The sequence below is a fragment of the Phoca vitulina genome, unplaced genomic scaffold, assembly GCF_004348235.1.
Source record: "Phoca vitulina isolate PV1807 unplaced genomic scaffold, GSC_HSeal_1.0 scaffold39, whole genome shotgun sequence".
NCBI lineage: Eukaryota > Metazoa > Chordata > Mammalia > Carnivora > Phocidae > Phoca > Phoca vitulina.
Genome location: NW_022589742.1, coordinates 17,294,351 through 17,319,340, shown reverse-complemented (window position 1 = coordinate 17,319,340; position 24,990 = coordinate 17,294,351). Strand labels below are relative to the sequence as shown.

The window sequence follows — 24,990 nt, the reverse complement described above, 5'->3', positions numbered from 1 at the left end:
AAAGCCAAATGCTTCCCTATGTACCAATAATGAACATGTGCAATTTGTAATTAAAAACACAATGCCATTTTCATTAACATCCCAAAAATGAAATTGTATATATATACTAGATCTACATGAGGAAAACTACAAAACTCTGATGAATGAAATCAAAGAACTAAATAAAGGAGAAATATTCTATGTTTATAGATAGAAAGGTTCGATGTTGTCAAGATGTCAGTTCTACCCAAATTGATCTACAGATTCAGTGCAATCTCAGTCAAAATCCCAGCATGTTATTTTGTGTATATCAATAATCTTATTCTAAAATTTATATGGAGAGGCAAAAGACCAAGAATAGCCAAAAAAAATATTGGAGAAGAACAAGGGTTGGAGGACTGACACTATCTGAATTAAAGGATTACTATAAAGCTATAATAATTAAGACAGTGATGTTGACAAAAGAACAGAAAGATAAATCAATGGAATAGAACAGAGGGCCTATAAATAGACCCACATAAATATAACCAACTTTGACAAAGGAGCAGAAGTAATTTAATGGAGAAAACTCTTTTCAACAAATGATTCTAGAAGAATTGGATATATACATGCAAGAAAGTGAATCTACATACATTCTTTACACACTTTACAAAAATTAACTCAAAATGGATCATATATCTAAATATAAAACACAAAAATATAAAATTCCTAAAATATAATATAGGATAAAGCCTAGATGACTTAATATAGTGTAACTTTTTGATACAACAATAAAAACTCAATTCATGAATGAAATAATTCATAAGCTGGACTTCATTAAAATGAATAACTACTGATCCATGAAAAAACAGTGTCAAGAAAATGTAAGAGGGGCGCCTGGGTGGCTCAGTCGTTAAGCGTCTGCCTTCGGCTCAGGTCGTGATCCCAGGACCCTGGGATCGAGCCCCACATCGGGCTCCCTGCTCCGCGGGGAAGCCTGCTTCTCCCTCTCCTACTCCTCCTGCTTGTGTTCCCTCTCTCGCTATGTCTCTCTCTGTCAAATAAATAAATAAAATCTTTAAAAAAAATAAAATAAAATAAAATAAAATAAGAAAATGTAAGACAAGCCACAGACTGAGAAAAAATATTTGCAGAAACACATCTGATAAAATATTGTTTCCCCAAAATAGACAAAGAATTCATAAAAACTCAACAATAAGAAAACAATGTGATAAAAAATGTGCCAAAGGTCTTAACAGATTCCTCACTAAAGAGAATATACAGATGGTAAATAAGCATATGAGATGTCCCATATTGTGTGTCATCTCCCCTTCACACATTTTGTTCAACCCCCCACCACTCTCCCCACTGGCAACCATTAGTTTGTTCTCTGTATTTATAGGTTTGATTCTGCTTTTTGTTTGTTTATTCATTGGTTTTTAGATTCCACTCATAAGTGGAATCTTATGGTATTTATCTTTCTCAGTCTGACTGATTTTACTTGGCATAATAATCTCTAGGTCCATCCATGTTGCCTCAAATGGCACAATCTCATCCTGATTTATGGCTGCATAATATTCTATTGTGTATATATACCACATCTTTCTATTGTGTATATATACCACATCTATTCATCTATTGTGGAGACTTAGGTTGCTTCCATATCTTGGATATTGTAACTAATGCTGCAATAAACATAGGAGTCATATATCTTTTCAAAATAGTGTTTTAGTTTTCTTGGGTAAATATCCAACAGTGGAATTATTGAGTCATATGGCATTTCTTTTTTTAATTTTTGAAGAACCTCCATACTGGTTTCCACAATGGCTGAACCAATTTATAGTCCCACCAACATACTTGCCAACACTTGTTATTTCTTGTCATTTTCATTTTAGTCATTCAAACAGGTGTAAGGTGATAGCTCATTGAGGTTTTGATTTGAATTTCTGTGATGATTAGTGATGCTGAGCATCTTTTCATGTGTTTGTTGGCCATCTGTATGTCTTCTTTGGAAAAAATGTCTATTCAGTTGTCTTGCCCATTTTTAAATCAGATATTTTTTGGTGTTGAGTTATATAAGTACTTTATATATATATATACATACATATATATATTAAAGATTTTAAAATATTTTATTTATTTATTTATTTATTTATTTGACAGACAGAGACATAGCGAGAGAGAGAACACAAGCAGGGGGGAGTGGGAGAGGGAGAAGCAGGCTTCCTGCCGAGCAGAGAGCCTGTTGTGGGGCTCGATCCCAGGACCCTGGGACCATGACCTGAGGCAAAGGCAGACGCTTAATGACTGAGCCACCCAGGCGCCCCAGTACTTTATATATTTTGGGTATTAACCCTTATTGGATATATCATTTGCAAGTACCTTCTCCCATTCAGTAAGTTGTCTTTCTGTTTTGTTGAGGGTTTCCTTTGCTGTGCAAAAGCACTTTATTATGATGTAGTCCCAATAGTTTATTTTTGCTTTTATTTCCCTTGCCTTAAGGAGACATATCCAGAAAAATGTTGATACATACCACTGATGTCAGTGAAATTATTGCCTGTGTTCTCTTCTAGGATTTTTATAATTTCAGATCTCACATTTAGGTCCTTAATCCATTTTGAGTTTGTTTTTGTGTAGGTGTCATAAAGTGGTCCAGTTTCATTATTTTACATGTAGTTGTCCAGTATTCCCAGCACCATTTATTGAAGAGATTTTCCCCATTGTATATTCTTGCCTCCTTTGTCATAGATTAATTGACCATGCCATCGTAGGTTTATTTCTAAGATTTCTATTCTGTTCTATTGATCTATGCATCTATTTTTGTCAGTACTGTATTATTTTGATTACTACAGCTTTGTAGTATATCTTCAAAGTTGGTATTGTGATTCCTTCAGATCAGTTCTTTCTCATGACCATTGAGATCACACTACATGTGTCTCTCACATACCACCAACGGGCTAGGCAGGACTTGTTACCATGATGGTGATACATTTTTGAAAGAAAGTGGCAGTACATAAGGCCTCTTAAGATTTAGGATTAGAATTGGCACACTTTTATTTCTGCTGTATCTGTTGGTCAAATCAAATGTAGAAGAAAAATTATTCATGACACTGTTAAATGGTAAGACTGACTTTATTCAGGACTATTGTGATAGGTATAGAGACTAATGAAATGTGCTTTTGCAGTAGGGGAGAGAGATTGGGCTCAACTTTGAATATAACAAGGAAAAATGAGGATTTATAGCCAAGGATTGGAGTTGTGGGAGGGGGATCAGTGGACAAAAAGTTACTATGATGGTAGGTAATTATTACTAAACTCACCAAACAGGATTCTTTCTTAAGGTAGGCCAGAGTGATCACATCTCTTATAGGGGATAGGGGGTGGGAAGAGGAAAGTAATTAGATACTGAAATTAGAATATTCCGGCTAGACCTACTTGATGCAATTCCTGTTAAAACTGGACTTGTAGACATGCACAATGATGGGTCCTAGTTGGGCTCAGAGGAGCCTGACTAGAGTTTAGTCAAAGAGAGAGTCCTTGTCACAAGTGTGAAAGAATTTCAATTTAGAATGAAACTGCATGATAGAAAATAGAAAATCGCAGGCATATGTTCTCAGGAAAATAAAATTGAAGAGATTGATGTCCTATAAATGCCTAATTTGCAATAAACTAATAATATTGGAATTTTCTTAAATGGGAGTTGGTCAGGATCTGCCTCATATCAACCTTGGGCAGTTTTGCTTGTGGTTTCCAGAGGCATGAACAAAAAATGACCCAGGTCAGGTGGTCTCAAAAAATAAGTTGAATTGACTGGACTGGTTTTGTCTGCTTGGGAAATTTTCAAAGATGGTCTCCATTTGTTTTTTTACTTTAACAGACTCTAACTGAACTCTTCCCTCTTTACGTTCCCTGCCCATAAATATAGTGTACCCCAAACCCTTAATGGACTCACCTGTAGCTTGCTACAGAGTTTGCATGTCCCCAATTGCAATTCCTCTTCTAATCCCAAGTAAATCTTTTTTTTACAAGTTTGAGCTTGCCTCTATTTACCTCTTTATTTAGGTCGGCACAAGTTACAAGAATGACCCAGATACAAAGAAACAGAGACATCAACTCTTGAAAGGAAAAGCTTATAAGTCGCATTGGAAAAGGCCTGAACAGAGTGATGGGTGAAAAATCGGGGCCATTTTTACAATTATATTTTTACAATAAGTTTACTACATTTATTTAAGAACTGGTAGTTACTTATAACCAGTATGGTTCAAGAAATTGTATCTTTGCAAGTCTAGCTTGGATAATCTGGGTCTGTCACACCACTGTATGGTGATGCTTTGTAGGGACATGTGTCTGGACTTTGTTTTAAGCATTTGGTTCTAAATTGTTTATTTTTTTTTCAATAAGTGTCAAATGAAACAAAATGCACAAGTCTTTAAAGACAATAAACTTAGACATTAAATCTCTAGAAGAAGGCTCAGAGTTTGAATCTGGAAGTGTCATTAACTAAGTTCATGTTCTTAGACAAACATTGTCACCTAGGAAATAAAAATAATGAGTAACTTACAGTATTGCTTAATTAAATGCCATACTGCAAGAAAAGAATTTAGTAAAACGCATTGTGAGCACTAAATAAAGGTTATGTAGTATCTAACATCACACTAACTTAAAAAGACTTTCCTGTCATTAAAAGTCTAGATTTTTAACAATTTTCTCTTCCCATTTATTTCTAGGAATGCTTACATTTCCACAAATATGTCTAGGTATTGTTTGCCCCCAAAGAAGTGTCATTTTCAAGGCCTTTGTCCCACTCCTTTGCAAGTCATCTTTCAACATCTCGAGACCAGCTACTTTCAGACTAATAAATGTCCCTTGGGGATTCATCCCCAAAATCTCCACAGTAATAACTGACAACAACCTGTAAAAGTTAAACTCCAGTGATGAATCAGAATAATAGTGCAGAATATCAATATAGAGAACTTAAAAATTAGATACCCATCAGAAGTTATACTACAAAGTTTTAATTTGCCCTTTACACTCTGTTTAATATTTTACCTTTACCTCTTTGGTTAAGTTCATTCCCAGGTATCTTATGGTTTTTGGTACAATTGTAAATGGGATCGATTCCTTGATTTCTCTTTTTTTCTGTTTCATTGTTAGTGTAAAGAAATGCAACTGATTTCTGTGCATTTTGTATCCTGCCACATTGCTGAACTGCTGTATGAGTTTTAGCAATTTTGGGGTGGATTCTTTTGGGTTTTCCACATAAAGTATCATGTCATCTGTGAAGAGTGAGAGTTTAACTTCTTTGCCAATTTGAATGACTTTCATTTTGTTTTGTTGTCTGATTGCTGAGGCTAGGACTTCTAGTACTATGTTGAATAACAGTGGTGAGAATGGACATCCCTGCCATGTTCCTGACCTTAGGGGAAAAGCTCTGCTTTTCCCCCATTGAGGATGATACTTGCTGTGGGCTTTTCATATATGCCTTTTATGATATTGAGGTATGTTCCTTCTGTCCCTACACTCTGAAGAGTTTTAATGAGGAAAGGATGTTGTATTTTGTCAAATGCTTTTTATGCATCAATTGAGAGGATTATATGGTTCTTGTCCTTTCTTTTATTAATGTGATGTATCACATTGATTGATTTGCGGATGTTGAACCACTCTTGCAGCCCGGGAATAAATCCAACTTTTTTGTGGTGAATAATCCTTTTAATGTACTGTTGGATCCCATTGGTTAGGATGTTGGTGAGAATTTTGGCATCCATGTTCATCAGGGATATTGGTCTGTAATTCTCCCATTTGGTGGGGTCTTTGTTCAGTTTTGGGATCAAGGTAATGTAGCCTCATAGAATGAGTTTGGAAGTTTTCCTTCCATTTCTATTTTTTGGAACAGTTTCAAAAGAATAGGTACTAATTCTTCTTTAAATGTTTAGTAGAATCCCCCTGGGAATCCATCTGGCCCTAGACTCTTGTTTGTTGGGAAATTTTTAATTACTGCTTCAATTTTCTTGCTGGTTATGCACCCATATGTATATTGCAGCATTCTTTACAATAGCCAAGATATGGAAGCAGCCCAGATATCCATTGATAGATAAATGGATAAAGATGTGACAGACAGATAGATATAGCTATATTTATAGATATAGATATGCATATATATGATGGAATATTACTCAATAATAAAAGAGAATGAAGCCTTGCCATTTGCAACAACATGGATTGACCATAGATGGTATTATGCTGAGTAAAATAAATCAAAGACAAATACTATATGATTTCACTTATATATGGAATCTAAAAAACAGAATAAACAAAAAGACTCTTAAATACAGAGAACAAACTGGTGGTTGCCAGAGGGGAGGTGGGTGGAAAGATGGGCAAAATAGATAAAGGTGATTAAGAGGTACAAACTTCCAGTTATAAAATAAATAAATCACAGTGATAAAAAGTACAGTATAGGGAATATATTCAATAATATTGTAATAACATTGTTTGTGATAGATGGTAACCATAGTTATCATGGTGAGCAGAATAATGTATAGAATTGTAGAATCAATATGTTGTACAGCTGAAACTAATAGAACATTGTATGTCTATATTTCAAATGAAAAATAAATAAAAATGAATATATATGGTGATAAAAATAATCCTACTCTCAAAAAAGACATCCTTCTGTTATCTAAAATTGTAAATATTATCTTCCACATTGAGTTCTTGATTCTTCTATAATCTCCCTCTTCCTTTTCCACCTCTCTTTTCATCTCTCCCTCCACACCTCTATTTTTCTGTTCCTTCTCTGTCCCTCTCCTCATGGCTCTCCCCCTCTTTTCCCCTCCCACCTTTTTTCTGTCCTTTCCCTCATCCCTCTCCACATCCCTTCATATCTCTGTGTATGCTGTGACATACACATTTTTGTTTATTGCTTTTCCATAAAGTTAACTACTCAACAATCACATAATCTACAATTCAGTACTATCAGGTTTCAAGTATGTCTATTTGTTTCTGGATTCAGTTTACTATCATATATATCTATTTGCATATTGTTGAATTATTACATCATGGTCATAATTGCAATACCTCTTAATATCTTATATCAAATTTCCCTACCTGGTTTTATTTCTGGGCCATCTTAAATATTCCTGGCTCTTTGATCTTAAGTATAAATGTTAGAATAATGTAGTTATGTCTTACAACTTCACTGGGATTATTACTGAAATTTATTGAATCTATAAACAATTGTATAGAAAAATGTCAACTTTATTATTTAAAATGTTTCTATTGATGAGCATGAACAGTTTTTCCATTTCTCTAAGTTTTCTTTAATTATTTGCAAAAAAAATCTAAAAACCTTTTCTTCATAAAGATCTTCTACATAAAGGTTTTTTACATAAAGATCTTCTACTCCCATTTCTAGGAATCTTAAATTCTTTACTGCTATTTTATTTTATTTTATTTTATTTTTTTTTTTTAAAGATTTTATTTATTTATTTGACAGAGAAAGACACAGCGAGAGAGGGAACACAAGCAGGGGGAGTGGGGGAGGGAGAAGCAGGCTTCCCGCGGAGCAGGGAGCCCGATGCGGGGCTCCATCCCAGGACCCTGGGATCATGACCTGAGCCGAAGGCAGACGCTTAACGACTGAGCCACCCAGGCGCCCCTCTTTACTGCTATTTTAAATAATGTTTCTAAATTTAAGCTTTCAGTGTTACCAATAGAAATACAATTGACTTTGGTATGTTTATTTTGTATTGAAAAATGATAAATCATCCCAATTCTAATATTTTTATTAATATTTTTAGGCTTCTGGAGAATATCCTATCATATCTGAAAATTACAATTTGTTTATTTCTACTTATTACACCTCTTGTCATTACTGTGTCTTATTTAATTAACTACCCAGTACTTTTAGTATAATACTAAAATTTGCTTGTAGTGGGAGTCTGATTATTTCATGTTAAAACATATTTTGATATTTCACATTTTTGCAATATGTTTGATGTATGTTTTTGAATAATATTGACCATTTTATGGTAATGATATTTCTTTTGCCTTGGATAATATATTTAGGATGAATGAATATTAACTTAAATGTTCTAATTTTTCCATCTGTTGAGATGTAGTGAATTATATCCACAGATTTATAAATGGTATACCAACCTTGCACTTCTGAAATAAACCAAAGTTGATCTTAAAATGAACTTTTCATACATTGATGAATTTAGTATGTTAATATTTTGCTTATGAAATTTGCATCTATGTTTATAAGTGAGGTTGATCTGAATTTGTCTTTCTTATATTGCCCATGGTTTGTATAATTTAAAAGCTATATTGTACTCATAAAATTAGTAAAAGTTTGATGTTTTTTCTATACTACTAAAGAATATGAATAAAAATGGAATTTTTAAATGATTGAACTTACCTGGAAAAATATCTACACTTAATGTTTAATTTATGTCAAGATTTTAAAAAGATTATGTAATTTTTATACTAGATAAGGATATATATTTTTAAGATATAGTTTAGGTAAATTTACATTTGTGGAATTAAGTGTAATATTATTCATAATATGGTTATTGTTTAATTTTTTTCTTCATTAGCATTTATGACCACTTTTAATTCTTCACAATTTTAAACTTGTTTATTATAAATTGGATCAATAATTTCATTAGTATATCTGTTTATTTTGTCTTTATAAAGAATCAAATCTTTCTTCATTCTCTTTATTTTGTTCTTGTTTTATATCTCATTTTTTCTATTTATTTATTCAAGTGCAATTAAATACAGTGTTATATTAATTTCAGGTGTACAATATAATGATTCAACAATTCAATACCTTTCTCAGTGCTTATCAAGAAAAGTGTACTCTCTATCCCCTTTATTTATTTTACACATTCCCCACCCACCTCCACTCTGGCAATCACCAGTTTGTTCTCTGTATTTAAGAGTCTGGTTTTTTTTGGTCTCTTTTTTCCTTTGTTCATTTGTTTTGTTTATTAAATTCCACATATGAGTGAAATCATGTGGTGGTATTTGTCTTTCTCTTACTGACTTATTTCACTTAGCATTATACCTTCTAGGCTCAACCATGTTGTTGCAGATGACAAAATTTCATTAATTTCTGATTTCTTATTTTTTAAATTCCTTCCTCCTATTTTGAGGGTTTATTCTATTTGTTTTTTCATAAACTAGACATTTAACTCTTTGATATTCACCCTTTCTTTTTACTTAAACATTTAAGACTATACATTTCTAATTCCAGCATTAGCTGCATTCCACCCCTTAATCTCTAATATTTGGTTCTCATCCATTTTTTGAGTGGGGGGAAGGGCAGAGGGAAAGGGACAGAGAGAATCTTAAGCAGGCTCCAAGCCCAGTGTAAAGCCCAATGTGGGGCTCAATCTCACATGATCATGACCTGAGCCAAAATCAAGAGTCGGACATTTAACCAACTGAGCCACCAGGTGCCCTTCATTCATTTTTAATCAGTTTATAATTTTCATTAAAATTTTGTCTTTGATACTTTTTTTAGTAGTGCCTTTTAGTATTTCCAATTGCAGTTGTTATTTAGTGGGGTTTTTTGGTTATTTTTTAAGGTTTTTTGCAGAGTTTATTCAGTTTCAACATACATATTCTAAATTTAATTAATATTTCTCTTTTTGATGAATGCAAATATATTCAAAGCTTTTTAAGTCAAATCAGTTTTCATGATTTAGTCCTTTAGCATTACAGAGTTTTCATCCTTTGTATTATGATAATACTATAAATTAATGCAGTCAGTATTTTAAAATTTACCTCTAGTTACACCATTTTTAAATGTTCATTGTTTCTTTTTATACCATATATATCTTATTCTGGGATTTCTATATGTCCTCAATTAATCATATAAATTTCCCTTTAGTGATGATCTTTTTTTTATAAATTTTTTTAAATTTTTAAAATTTTATTATGTTATGTTAATCACCATACATTACATCATTAGTTTTTGATGTAGTGTTCCATGATTCATTGTTTGCGTATAACACCCAGTGCTCCATTCAGTACGTGCCCTCTTTAATACCCATCTCCAAGCTAATCCATCCCCCCACCCCCCTCCCCTCTAGAACCCTCAGTTTGTTTCTCAGAGTCCATAGTCTCTCATGGTTCAACTCCCCCTCTGATCTCCCCCCTTCATTTTTCCCTTCCTGCTATCTTCTTCTTCTTTTTTTTTTTTTTAACATATAATGTATTATTTGTTTCAGAGGTACAGGTCTGTGATTCAACAGTCTTACATAGTGATGATCTATTGGCAGTAGACACTTTCATTATTGTTGGGAAAATCTTTATTTTACCATCTTTCTTGGAATGGTTTTCCTGGGTATGTAATTCTAGATAGACAGTAATGCTTCCCTAGCTCTTTGAAGGTGGTATTCCACTATCTTCTGGTTCCACTGTGGTTCTGTTATCTGTAAACAGAAGTATGTTATTAAGCCAGTCTCTCAAATAAATCTAAAAACTAAAATACCTGATTTATAGTGATTTATCTCATTCAATAATTTTCATGGCTATATTCAAGCCAGCAATGTGACAGCCCTGAAGACAGAGTTCAAAAGATATGTGCAAAATAGAATTTTTTTTTAGACTAACAGTTTTATTTCATTCAGGCTGAAATTTTTGGAATACCTCTTTGTGATTTGTTCTCCATCCTGTTCTTTTCACCTGTATTACTTCTCATTTTATTCTGTTCCACCAACCTATGTAAACTCAATGGTATGTACCCTTCTGTACTTTTGTCCAAGTACTTATAATCACATACAAATATTCATTTATACATGTACATACAAATGTGCATAGACATATATGTGAGAAAGTGTCACTGTTTTGTTTACCAAATAAACAGTTTGCATTACAGAGACTTCTCTGAATTTTCCCTCTGTCTCCCAACAGTATTTTGGAAAAATAACACTAAATTAATGAGAAAAAATCATGTAGACATAATTTATTTAATAATTTATTTATTGATTACCATTAAATATTTTCATTATTTTACCCCTAACTAAATGAGGCTATAAATATCTTTGAAATTAAAAACAAAGAGTAGAGGTGTTGATTCTTAATACTCCAACTGGGAGTAGGGGCCTTGAGCTTAGAGAACCTTAATCAAATAGTGATTTCTGTTCACATTTCTCCACTTTGCCAAGAAAAACAGCTTCATCTTATTTAGCTGCCTAACCTCTGATAACAGCAGAGAACCCTATTTTCCTAATAAAGGATCCAATTGAGTGAAAGGGTCTGTTGAGCCCTAACAGCAGGATAACATTTCTTTTACTTAATTCCCCTCCACTTCTCACACTTTCTCTGGTGATTTTTGTCTTACTTTAGCACTAGATCTGTCAAAAATATCCAAGATACTTGATTAAAATGAAGGCCCTAGGGATCCCACTGAGTCAAGCATCTGGGCATGAGTCTCAAGCACCTGCTTTAACTATAAACCCTGTAAGTAGACACAACCACAACAAATAAACAAAAGATTTCTCTGGAGAAAACAACTAACAATGTCCATGAGACAGAAAAGGTAGAATAGAACCATTTAAAATGATTCATTACCTGGATCAGAAATTACTCTGCTGCCACCAAAAATGAACTGAAACGAAAATGTCTTATCAATTTTATCAAACACCATGCCAAAGCCCAAAGGAAGATGTCACCTTCCACAAGTGCTCCTGTGATCTGACACTTCAAGCAGGCCCTTGTGCTCTGGACTCCTTAAAAGCATCTTCTCTGAACAACATATGTCCCAAACTCCATGAAATCGGCAGAAGTGATCCACATCTGCTTGAAACTGCTCAGAGAGGTCACAATGGATGCACCTATCCATGCAGAGAAACATCTATCAGGAGAAGCTGTGATCTTGATGGGAGTTCCTCTGGAAGCCAACTGTTCCAGTTCTTTCATAAGTCTTTCCTCAAGCCCAGGGAAAAGAGTGGTGCCCCCAGACAGCACAATTTCTGCAAAAAGATTATTTTGGATATCAGTGTCACACTTCATAATGCTGCTGGACACCATTTTGGAGAGTCCTGGGTTGTGGATACCCAGCTGGTCAGGTGCAAAAAGAATTTCAGGCACCTGATGCAGCTGGTCTCCAATGTAGATAACATTCCCATCTGGCAGTCTGTATTCTCTCAGAACCTCTTCTGGCCTCTTACATAGCTCTTTCTCTGGCTCCAAGGCCACATAACACAGCTTCTCTTTGATGTCACCCACTAAGGCCTTATTGAGTATGCAAGGGAAGTTACTTCCACTAGCAAGGAGGAGCCGAGTGAGGTGCTCTGTGATGTCCCTTCCTGCCACGTAGAGCTTGGTAACAGCATGAGGCAGGGAGTAACCCTCAAAGATAGGGACAGTGCAAGTGACCCCATCCCCACTGTCCACCACTAATCCCGTGACAGAGGCAGAGGCATATAGTGCTACCACTGCATGATTGGACAGGTAGAAAGCAGGCACATTGAAGGTCTCAAACATCACTTCTGCCATTTTCTCTCGAGTCTCCCTTGGGTTCAAGGAGGGCTCAGTCATGAGCACAGGTTGTTGACAGGGTTTTACTCCTAGCTCCCACTCAAAAAGATACTTCCAGAGTTTCTCCATGTCATCCCATCCTGTTACTAGTCCACGCTCAATGGGGTAGTGCAAATGCAAGGCGTCGTATTTGTATAGGGCTTTTTCTCCCACAAGGTACTTTTTCTTAGTGGCTTCTGATAATGGCATGTTGAATTTAGGATGTCCCACGACAGAACTGATGACATGACGGGGTCCAATCTCTCCAGAAAGGCCTGCTTTGCAGAGTCCTGATCCGTTGTCAAAAATTACAGCTGGAATATCTAATACATACGGGTTAAACATATCCACAGCATGCTCTTCTGAACTCCAACAAAATAAAAAACACTTTGCCACTTTGTATGATAACAGGCACTTCTGGAAGTTTTAAAACCACAGGATTCCAAAGTTCTCAAGTTGACACTCAGGAGGAGCTAGCAGACTGTCCCCAGTCCCCCAGAATACCCCGTCTTCAACCCATGAATTTTGTCCCCTTTCAGGCAGTGCAGGGCCTGCTGTGGCAATTTCAGTGATGATTGCCCCCCTATGTAACAATCTAGCCAAGGCAACAATTATTCTCAGAGAGCAACAAAGGGATTTTAAGGGGTGGGGTCTCTGAGCCACCAATACTCCTAGCTTGGAGAAACATGAAAAAGAGGAAGGCAAACCATACCCATGGACAGCTTATGTCTATGAACCTGAAGCAAAGGCTTAGCCTTAGAACCAAGTGAAGTAGCCCAACTGTGGGCTTCTTCCAGAAAACTGGCTTCTATGCACAGCTAAGTTATTTGAGGGGGGGAATGACAAAAAAAAAAAATACCCTTACCTTTGTTAAGGGGAGGAACTAACCACAAGACACAGGTTGAGACTAGAATGAGGATGCCCTTAATCCAGTTTCAGAAGAGCTCAGAAAACTATCTTTTATTACCTCCCATACATGTTTTTTGTTTTTAACAGCTTTTTTTGAGATAAATTTCACAAATAATACATTCACCCATTTTTGGGTACATTCCCATATTTTCAGTATATTCACTGATATGTGCAAATGTTACCAAAGTCAAGTTTAGAATATTTTATTTACCTCAAAAAGAAACCTTGTATCCTTCAGCTATCACCCTCTTTAGACTGTCCTCCTGGGACTTAAACACCATTAATATATATTATGTCTCTATAAATTTCTTCTGCCTTTTTCATATAAATGGAGGCATGTAATGAGTCCTTTTGTGTCTGACTTAATTAATTTACCATATTGTCTTCAAGGTTCTTCCACTGTTTGGATATAATACATTTTATTTACCTATCTTACAACATACCATTGTTCAAAGTATTTATTTATAATCCTCATGTATCTACGTAATGTCAGTAGTAATATTCTCTCTACTTCTTTGAACTTTTTAAAAGAACTGGCTTTTTGCTGGTGTAGTAATACTTATATCAGACAAAATAGACTTTAAAACAAAGACTGTAGCAAGAGACAAAGAAGTATATATATAATGATGAAGGGATCAATCCAACAAGGGGATATACCAATTATAAATATCTATGTACCCAACATAGGAGCACCAAAATACATAAAGCAAATATTAACAGACATTAAAAAAAGAAACAGACAGTAACATTGTGATGGTTAAATTTATGTTAACTTGATTTGGCTAAGGAATGCCCAGATAGCTTGTACAACATTATTTCTGAGTGTATCCCTGAAGATATTTCTAGTAGAGATTAGCATTTGAGTTGATAAAGTAAGGAAAATTGCCTCACCAATGCAAGTGGGCACCATTCAAACTGTTGAAGGCTCTGAATAGAACAAAAAGGCAAAGGAAGAGCAATTTTACTTTCTGGAAATGGATGTCTCTGGGACACCCATCTCCTGCCAATGGACAATGAAAATGGCTACTCTTGTCTCTTGGGCCTTTAAACTTAGACCAGAACTTTCACCATTGATTCCCCTGGTTCTCAGTTATTTTGGTTTGGACTAGAACTATACTACCAGCTTTCCTTAGTCTCCAGGATACACATGGCAATTTATAGGACTTCTCAGTTTCCATAACTGCATGAGCAATCCCCCATAATAAATCTATCTATCTCTATCTCTATCATCTATCTATCTATCATCTATCTATCTATCTATCTATCTATCTATCTATCATCTATCTATCAATCATCTATCTATTCTATTAGTTTTATTTCTCTGGAAAACCTTAATACAAACATCAACTCTTTCTTTTCCCAGCTTTTTTGAGGTATACTTAATATACCAAAATTTTTAAATATATATATATATATATATGGGTTTCTTTTTTTAAAGAGAGAGAGCATGAGCAGGAAGGGAAGGGCAGAAGCAGAGGGAAAGAGAGAATCTTCTTTTTTTTAAAGATTTTATTTATTTATTTGACAGAGACAGAGATAGCGAGAGCAGGAACACAAGCAGGGGGAGTGGGAGAGGGAGAAGCAAGCTTCCCACGGAGCAGGGAGCCCGATGTGGGACTCGATCCCAGGACCCTGGGATCATGACCTGAGCTGAAGGCAGATGCTTAATGACTGAGCCACCTGGGTGCCCGAGAGAGAGAATCTTAAGCAGGATCCACATCCAGCATGGAACCAGACATGGGGCTCATTCTCACAACCCTGAGATATGACCTGAGCCAAAATCAAGAGTTGGACATTTAACCAACTGAGCCACCCATTCCCCGCCAAAATTGCAAATATATAATGTATACATTTTGATGAGTTTGAACACAAGCATACACCTGTGGCACCATTCACAATCAAGGTAATAAATATATCCATCACATCCAAAAGATTTCTTGTGTCCTCTTGTTGTGTGTGTGTGCTAAAAACACTTAGCATGATGGGCACCTGGTGGCTCAGTTGGGTAAGCATCTGCCTTTGGCTCAGGTCATGATCCGGGGTCCTGGGATCGAGCCTCACATGGGGATCCCTGCTCAGTGGGGAGCCTGCTTCTACCTCTCCTTCTGCAGCTCCCTCTGCTGGTTCCCCTGCTTGTGCTTTCTCTCTCTCTCTCTCTCTCTCTCTCTCTCAAATAAATAAATAAACTCTTTAGAGAAAAAAACACTTAGCATGAGATCTACCCTTTTAACAGTTCTTAAGTGCATGAATGATTGTTAACTACAGGCACAATATTGTGCAACAGATTTCTAGAACCTATTCATCTTGTAATACTGTGACTTTATACCCATTGAAAAACAATGTCCCATTTCTGCTCTGCGGATCCTTTAACCATCAGATAACAAAATAGGACAATAAGCAAGAAAGAAAATAACAAAATAAATATAATACAGACAGAAACCAATAAACAAAATAGTTTATTAAATCAAAATTACTTCAAATATAAAAGGATTAATTCCCCAAATTGGCAAAATAGATGAAAAAGCAAGACCCAATTATATGGTGTCTACAAGGGACTCACTTTAGTTTTAAGGATACATATAGACTGAAAGTGAAGAGATAGAAAAAAACATTCCATGCAAAAGGTAACCAAAAGAGAGCAGGGGGCTATGCATATATCAGACAATATAGATTTTAAGTCAAAAATTGTCACAAGACACAAAAAAGGTCAGAACATAATAACAGAAGGGTCAATTAATGAGGAATATGAAACAATTATAAATATATATGCACAAAACTTCAGAGCAACATGTTTTCTGCCCATTTCTTGACTGGATTATTTGTTTTTTGGGTGTTGAGTTTGATAAATTCTTTATAGATTTTGGATACTAACCCTTTATCAGATATGTCACTTGCAAATATCTTCTCCCATTCCATAGGTTGCCTTTTAGTTTTGCTGATTGTTTCCCTCACTGTGCAGAAGCTTCTTATCTTGATGATGTTACAATAGTTCATTTTTACTTTTATTTCCCTTGCCTTTGGAGACATATCTGGAAGAAGTTGCTATGGCCAACGTCAAAGAGGTTGCTGCCTGTGTTCTCCTCTAGGATTTTGATGGTTTCCTGTCTCACATTTAGGTCTTTCAACCATTTTGAATTTATTTTTTGTGTGTAGTGTTAGAAAGTGATCCAGCTTTATTTTTTGCATGTTGCTGCGCAGTTTTCCCGACACCATTTGTTGAAGAGGCTGCCTTTTTCCTATTAGATATTCTTCCCTGCTTTGTCAAAGATTAGTTGATCATATAGTTGTGGTTCCATTTCTGGGTTTACTCTTCTGTTCCATTGATCCATGTGTCCATTTTTGTGCTAGTGCCACACTGTCTTGATGACTACAGTTTTGTAATATAATTTGAAGTTTGGAATTGTGATGCCTCCAGGTTTGCTTTTCTTTTTCAAGATTGCTTTCACTATTCAGAGTCTTTTGTGGTTGCATACAAATTTTAGGATTGTTTGTTCTAGTTCTGTGAAAAATGCTGGTGGTATTTTGATAGGGATTGTATCAAGTGTGTGATTATTTTGGGTAGTATAGACAATTTAACAATATTTGTTCTTCCAGTTCATGAGCATGGAATATTTTTCCATTTCTTTGTGTCATCTTCAATTTATTTCAGAAGTGTCCTATAGTTTTCAGAGGACAAATCTTTTACCTCTTTGGTTAGGTTTATTTCTAGGTTATCTGTTGGGTTTTGGTGCAATTGTAAATGGGATTGATTCCTTGATTTCTTTCTGCTGCTTCATTATTAGTGTATAGAAATGCAACAGATTTCTGTGTGCTGATCTTGTATCCTGTGACTACTGAATTTGTGTGTCAGTTCTAGCAATTTTTGGTGGAGTCTTTCGGGTTTTCTACATAGAGTACAATATCGTCTGCAAATAGTGAAAGTTTGACTTCCTCCTTGCCGACTTGAATGTCTTTTATTTATTTTAAGAAACAAAAAACCAAAAAGGATTAGTGCCCTTTAAAAAGAGACTTCAGAGAGTTCCCTTGCCCCTTATGCCATGTGATAATACAGTGAGAAGACAACCATCTATGAACCAAGAAGCAGGTCCTTGCCAGACACTGATTCTGCTGATGCCTTAATATTGGACTTCCCAGCCTCCAGAACTGTGAGAAATAAATTTCTGTTGTTTATAATCCATTCAATCTATGTTACTTTTGTGATAGAATTCTGAACAAATTAAGACAAACACACTCCTGAGCAATCAATAGGGCAAAGAAAAAAAAATCAAATAAGAAGTAAAAACATATCTTGAGACAAAGATGAAAACACAACACACCAAGACTTATAGGATGCATCAAAAGCAGTACTAAAAGGGCCATTTATGGTGATAAATGTCTACATTTAGAAAGAAGAAATATCTCAAAAAAAAAAAAAAACACCTCGCTTTACACTGCAAGTAACTAGAAAAATAAGAACAAAATAAACCTAAAGTTAGCAGAAAAAGAATATAAAATTAGTGCAGAAATAAACAAAATAGAATATACAAAAACAATATAAAAGATCAATGAAAATAAGGTTGGTTTTTGAAAAAAAAATTTAAAAAAGACCTTCAGCTAGATTAAGAGAAAAGGAGAAGACTCAAATAAATAAAATTAGAAATTAAAGAGGAAAAATTCCAGCTAATCTGAAGAAATACAAAGAATCAAGAAAATACCATGAAGTTGTTTTTTTTTTTTTTTACCATGAAGTTTTTGTCAGCAAATCGGAAAATCTAGAAGAAATGTATTAGTTCCTACAAACATATCACTTACCAAGACTGAATCCTTGAAGGTATACTCCCAACAAGGAAAACACCAACACCAGATGGCTTCACTGGTGAATTCTACCAAGCATTCAAAGAGTTAATGCCACTGTCTTGCAAGCTTGTTTTAAAAAATTGAACAGAACACTTCTTTTTTTTAAATTTTTTAAAATTTATTTTAGACACAGAGAAAGAGTGAGTGGGGGGAGGTGCAGAGGGAGAGGACAGAGAGAATCTCAAGCAGACTCCATGCTGAGCATGGAGCCCAACACAGGGCTCAATCTTATGACCCTGAGATCGTGACCTGAGCCAAAATCAGGAGTCCAACACTTAACCAACTGAGACACCCATGCACCTCTGAACTGAACACTTCTAAACTCATTGAATAAGGCCAGAAGTATGTTAATAACAAAGCCAAGCAGACACCAAAAGAAAAAAAATTCAAGCCAATATCTCTGATGAACATAGAAGCAAAATTTTTCAACCAAATTCTAGTAAACTGAATTCAACAGGACATTAAAAAGATCATACACCATGATCAAGCAAAATTTCACCCTGAGATACAAGGATAGTTCAACATATATGAATCAATGTGGAATAACACATTAATTAAATGAATAAAAATCATGATTATCTCGGGCGCCTGGGTGGCTCAGTCGTTAAGCGTCTGCCTTCAGCTCAGGTCATGATCCCGGCGTCCTGGGATCGAGCCCCGCATCGGGCTCCCTGCTCCGTGGGAGGCCTGCTTCTCCCTCTCCCACTCCCCCTGCTTGTGTTCCCTCTCTCGCTGTCTCTCTCTCTGTCAAATAAATAAATAAAATCTTTAAAAAAAAAATCATGATTATCTCAATAGATATGTAAAAACATGTGACAAAATTCAAAACCTTTTTATGATAAGAATTCTCAAAAAGGTAGGAATAAAAGGAATATACCTCAACATATCAAAGGTCACATATGACAAGCCCACTTTTAAAATCATACTCAATGGTAAAAAACTGAAGGCTCTTCCTCTAAGATCAGGAACAGGAAAAGAATGTTGTGATGCTTAATTTTCAATGTCAACTGACTTGAGGGATGTCCAGATACCTGGTAAAACATTTCTGGGTGTGCCTGTTAGAATGCTTTTAGAAAAGATTATTTTAATCAATAGACTAAGTAAAGAAAATCCACACTCACCAATGTGGGTGGATATCATCCAATCCATTAAGGACCTAAATAGAACAACAACAACAAAAAAGGGTGAAGAAAAAGTGAAATTTTGCCCTCTCTTTGTAAACTGTAATATTTAGTTTCTCATTGCCTTGGCAATTGAAGCTCCTGGTTCTTGGGGCTTAGGACTCCAGTACTCAGCACCAGCAACCCCCCATCTCTGACTTTTGACCTTAAACTAGGAAATACATCATTGGTTCCCATAGTTCTCAGGCATTCAAATTTGAATGGAATTATGTCAACAGCTCTCCTGGTTCTCTAGCTTTCAAACAGTAGATTGTGGGACTTCTCAACTTCCATAATTATGGGAGCCAATTACTATTATATATATTGGTTCTACTATAGGGTATTATTATATTTTATTGGTTCTGTCTCTTTGGAGAACTTTAATATAGATACCTAATCTTTACACTTCTACTCAACATAGAACTGGAAGTTCTTGCCAGATTAATAAGCAAAAAAAAAGAAAAGAAAGAAAGAAAGAAAGAAAGAAAGAAAGAAAGAAAGAAAGAAAAGCCATCCAAATCAAAAAGGAAAAAGTAAAAATGTTTCTGTTTTCATGTGACATGTTCTTATATATATACAACCCTAAATAGTATACTCCCCCAAAAAACTGTTAGAATTAATAAACAATTTCAGAAAAGTTGCAAGATACAAAATCAACATATAAGAAAATCAGTTGTGGGGGCACCTGGGTGGCTCAGCCTGTTAAGCATCTGCCTTCAGCTCAGGTCATGATTCCAGGGTGCTGGGATCAAGTCCCACATTGGGCTCCCTGCTCAGCGGGGAACCTGCTTCTCCATCTACTCTTCCCCCCTGCTCATGCTCTCTCTCTCTCATGTTCTCTCTCTCTCATGTGCTCTCTCTCTTAAATAAATAAATAAATAAAATCTTTATTAAAAAAAGAAATCAGTTGTGTTTCTATACGCTAACAACAAACGACCCAAAAAGGAAATTAATAATGCATTTGCATTTACATTAGCAATAAAATGAATAAAACACTTAGAAATAAACTTAACCAAGGAAGTGAAAGATTTGTACACTGAAAACTAAGATGCATTGATAAAACAATTTAGAAAGACAAAAATAAATGGAAAGACATCTCATGTTCATAGATTGGAAGACTTGATATCATTAAATGTCCATACTATTCAAATTGATCTACAGATTCAATGCTATTCCCATTAAAAGTCCAATGGCATTTTTCACAGAAATTAAAAAAAAAAATAACACTACAAATTTGTATGTAACAACAAAAGACCCAGAATAGTCAATGTTTATGACAAAGAAGAACAAGGCTGGAGACATCACATTTCCTGATTTCAAAATATATTACAAAGCCACTATATTCAAAATAGTGTGATACCAAGACAAAGACAGATATATAGACCAATGGAAAGAAGAGCCCAGAAATAAGCCCTAAATGCAATATCATGTATATATAGTCAAATGATCTTCAACAAGAGTGCCAAGAATAACACGATGGGGAAAGGATAGTCTCTTCAACAAAAGGTGCTGGGAAAACTGGATATCCATATACGGAATGATAAAATTGGACCCTTATGTTATACTACATACACAAATAAACTCAAAATGGATTAAAAACTTAAACATAAGACCTGAAACTGTGAAACTACTAGAAGAAAATATAGGGGAAAACCTTCATGACATTAGTCTTAGCAATGATTTAATGGATATGATCCTAAAAGCACAGGCAACAAAACAAAAATAGACAAGTGGGAAACATTAACTCTTATCTGACTTATTAGCCCACTTATCTGCTCTACAAATTTTGGACATGCCAGCCCTACAACTGTATGAACAAGTTCCTCAAAATCTCTTTCTTCTCTCTCTCTTTCTCTTTCTCCTCTCTCTCTCTCTCTCTCTCTCACCTCTTTTCTTTCCCTCTTTCCAAACAAATATAAATCCTATTGTTAGTATCTTTCTCTGGAAAAACCTGACCAATACATGGTCATATGAAGCTGTACTTTTCCATCTCAGCACTACTTTATCCAAATCTCATATACTTAGAATGTTGTGCCATTTTTATTTGCCTCGTTTCTGATGGGAAGTGTGTTCTTATTTTATTTATGATCTTATTTATGTTCTCTTGTAAATGTCATGTCATCTTTCTCTTGTTCTTGCAATATTTTTTTCTTGTCTTGATCTTCCTGCATTTTCTTTGTGATGTGTCTCTTTCTGGATCTCTTTGTGTTTATTTTACTTGAAATTGTTGAGATTCCTGGATGTGTATAGTAAGGTTTTAAAAATAATTTTGGAAAAATGTCAGCCATTATTTCCTGAAACTCTTTTCTGTTCTCTTCTCTCTCTCCTATCTTTCTGATACAGCCATTTATGCATATGCTGGTGTAATTAATGGCTTCCCACACCTTTCTGAGGCTCTGTTCATTTTTGTTCATTCCTTTTCATCTGTTCTTCAGATTGCATAATCTCAATTGATCAAACTTTAACTTGGCTAATTCTTTCTTCTACCAGTTTCAATCTGTTGTTGAACCCCTTTAGTGAACTTTTCATTTCAGTTATTGGTATTTTCAATTTCAGCATTTCCATTTACTTCTGTTTTATAATTTCTAACTATTGATATTCTCTATACAATGCAACATTGTTATCAAACCTTCCTTTACTTCTCTGATCATGGTTTTCTCTAGCTCTTTGAACATTTTTATAATGGCTTATTGGAAGAATTTATAAAATGCAACATCTGGTCACTCTCACAGATATTTTCTCTTGCTGGCTTTCTCCTGTCTATAGGAGTCATACTCGTTTCATTTTATGTCTTGTAATATTTTTTGTTGTTGTTGCTGGAAACTGGATAATTTAGATAATGTAGCAAATCTGGGTACTTCCCCATCTCTAGGACTTGTTACTATATGATTATTAGTTTAATGACTAACAGGATTACTTTAATAGTGCCTATTTTTACTCTGCAGTGTTAATCATCAGCCTTGTATATGCCTACAGTCACCCTGAGATGATGATAGTGGTTTTGGCAGGACTCTCTTTGACTGTATTTTCTCCTAACCACATCCATCTACTAAGCTCCATTAATTGTGGGATGATTGCTCTATTGATTTCAAAAATGTCTTTAGACATAATGCCCCACATTCTATACTAATCAGATTCAGACTCTTGAAGTGACAGTTCCTGAGGTCACTATTTGAGTTTTGTTTTTGTTTGTTTGTTTGTTTGTTTATATAACCCAAGGATGTTTCCTCCAGCTTTTTATTTTCAGGTTTCTCCAGCAGACTACCCGACATACAGTTTAACCTATATGTTCATGAATTTTCCAAAATTTTCTCAAACACCTCCAGTGTTCCTCAAGAGTGCCATAGGCTTAAATTTCTCCACACTGTTCTAAATGAAGCTGGTTCCTTTATGAAGTAATTAGGAGCTATATATATTTTCCAATCTGATTCTTCCTTCTGATATAATCACTGAGAAAAGGCTCTGGAGTTGGGGGGTGAAAACAAAGGCATGTTTCCCTCTGAGTGACTTTAATTGATCATTCAGTGGTGGGGGAAGTAGCCTCAGGTGTTCTTGGCTTGCCTCTCCTGGTATGAAACTACTACTATATGAGCCAGGGCAAGGGCAGTTGGGATCCCAGCATTCTTAGTGTTTCTGTGCCATAGTTGAGCCGCTGTATCATTGTGTGAGCTGAGCAAGAAAAGGGAATTTATACTTCTCATTCACATCTACTTGTTACAGCATTAGCAACAGGTAGCTGGGGACAGAATGAGGAATGCTGTACCTCCCTGGAAGATAGTCTCCAACTGAAAGCTCTAAGAACAAGGAGCCCTGCATTCTTGGCTAAACATGTCTGAAAATTCTCACTGAGTTAGGAAAGGGGAGAAAAGAACCAAGTCTCAGTTCAAATACCATAGACTCATTGTTATTACCAAATTTCAGTATATTTTCTTAAATAAATGATTCTTCATTTGTTGTATATTCTTAGGATATTTTTATAGTCTTTAAATTGTTTTTTTTTTAAATAATTTTTACCAGTTTTACTTAAAGTTTGTCTGAAATGCTCCTTACTCTGTCATGCTGTAAATCCATCAAACAATAAGACCCTACAAGGTGGTATGGACTGACTCCATCACATCACTACTAGTAAATATGTTTTTCATTCCTTTGTTTGGTAATATGTTTCTTTTTTCTTTTGGCTCTGAGCATTCTGTAATTTATATAGGTATATGCAGATAGCAAATAAGCATATGAAAAAATGTCCCACATCATATATCAGGAAAATGCAAATTAAAACAACGAGGTATGTATACACCTACTAGAATGACCAAAATGCAGAACACTGACAACAAAAATGTTGGTGAGAATGTGAAGCAACAGGAACTTTCATTCACTGTTGTTGGGAATTGCGTAGAAAGTTTGGCAATTTGGTAGTTTCTTACAAAACTAAACATGTCCTTACTATAAAATCCAACAATCATACTCCTAGGTATTTACCAAAGGGAGAGGAAAATTTATGTCCGCACAAAAACCTGTACGTGGATGTTTATAGGAGCTTTATTCATAACTGCCAAAATGTGGAAGCAGCCAAGAAGTTCTTCAGTAGGTGAATGGATAAATACATTGGTTATATCTAATCAATGCAGTATTATTCAATGCTAAAAATAAATGAGCTATCAAGCCATGAAAAGACACAGAGAAAACTTAAGTGCATATTACTAAGTGAAAGAATCCAATCTAAATTGTCCACATACTGCATGATTCCAACTAGATAACATTCTGGAAATGGCAAAACTATGGAAACAATAAAAAGTTAATTAAAAGATCAGTGGTTGCTAGGGGTATGTGTGGGTGGGGAGAAGGGATGTATAGGCAGAGCACAATGAAAATCCTGAAACTTTCAACCTTTTGAATAATAAATTTCAATTTGCCTCTCTGTTCAGTTCTTAGCAACCACCATTCTGCTTTCTGCTTCCATGAGTGTAATTATTTTAGATACTTCATGTAGGTGGAATTATGAAATATTGGTTCTTCTGTGACTGGTTTAATTTCACTTAGCATAATGTCCTTGATGTTCATTTACACTGTCACATATGGTAAGATTTCCTTCATTTTAAAGGTGTATAATATTCATTGTATGAATATACCATATTTTCTATATGCACTTATCTCTTGATAGATGTTTAAGTTATTTCCATATCTTTGAAATTATGAGCAATTCTACAATAAGCACTGGAGTACAAATATCTCTTCAAGATCCTAATTTAGATGCATTTGGGTAAATACCCAGAAGTAGGAAATTGAGATTAAGAATTCTTTTTTTTTTTTTCCAAAGGTTTTATTTATTTATTTGACAGAGAAAGACACAGCGAGAGAGGGAACACAAGCAGGGGTAGCGGGAGAGGGAGAAGCAGGCCTCCCGCCAAGCAGGGAGCCCGATGCGGGGCTCGATCCCAGGACCCCGGGATCATGACCTGAGCCGAAGGCAGATGCTTAACGACTGAGCCACCCAGGCGCCCCGAGATTAAGAATTCTTAATCTCAGGAAACAAACTGAGGGTTGCTGGAGTGGTGGGGGGTGGGAGGCATGGGGTGGCTGGGTGATAGACATTGGGGTG

At 35.3% G+C, this 24,990-nt stretch overlaps 1 protein-coding gene across 1 annotated transcript; it reads right to left on the bottom strand.

Moving 5' to 3' along the window:
• Nucleotides 1-11,700: 11,700 nt before the first annotated feature.
• On the bottom strand, nucleotides 11,701-12,834 carry LOC116647196 (actin-related protein T1-like). Its single transcript, XM_032428380.1, has one exon. The coding sequence runs from the start codon at nucleotides 12,832-12,834 to the stop codon at nucleotides 11,701-11,703; it is 1,134 nt and encodes a 377-aa protein (XP_032284271.1).
• Between the last annotated feature and the right edge of the window lie 12,156 nt (nucleotides 12,835-24,990).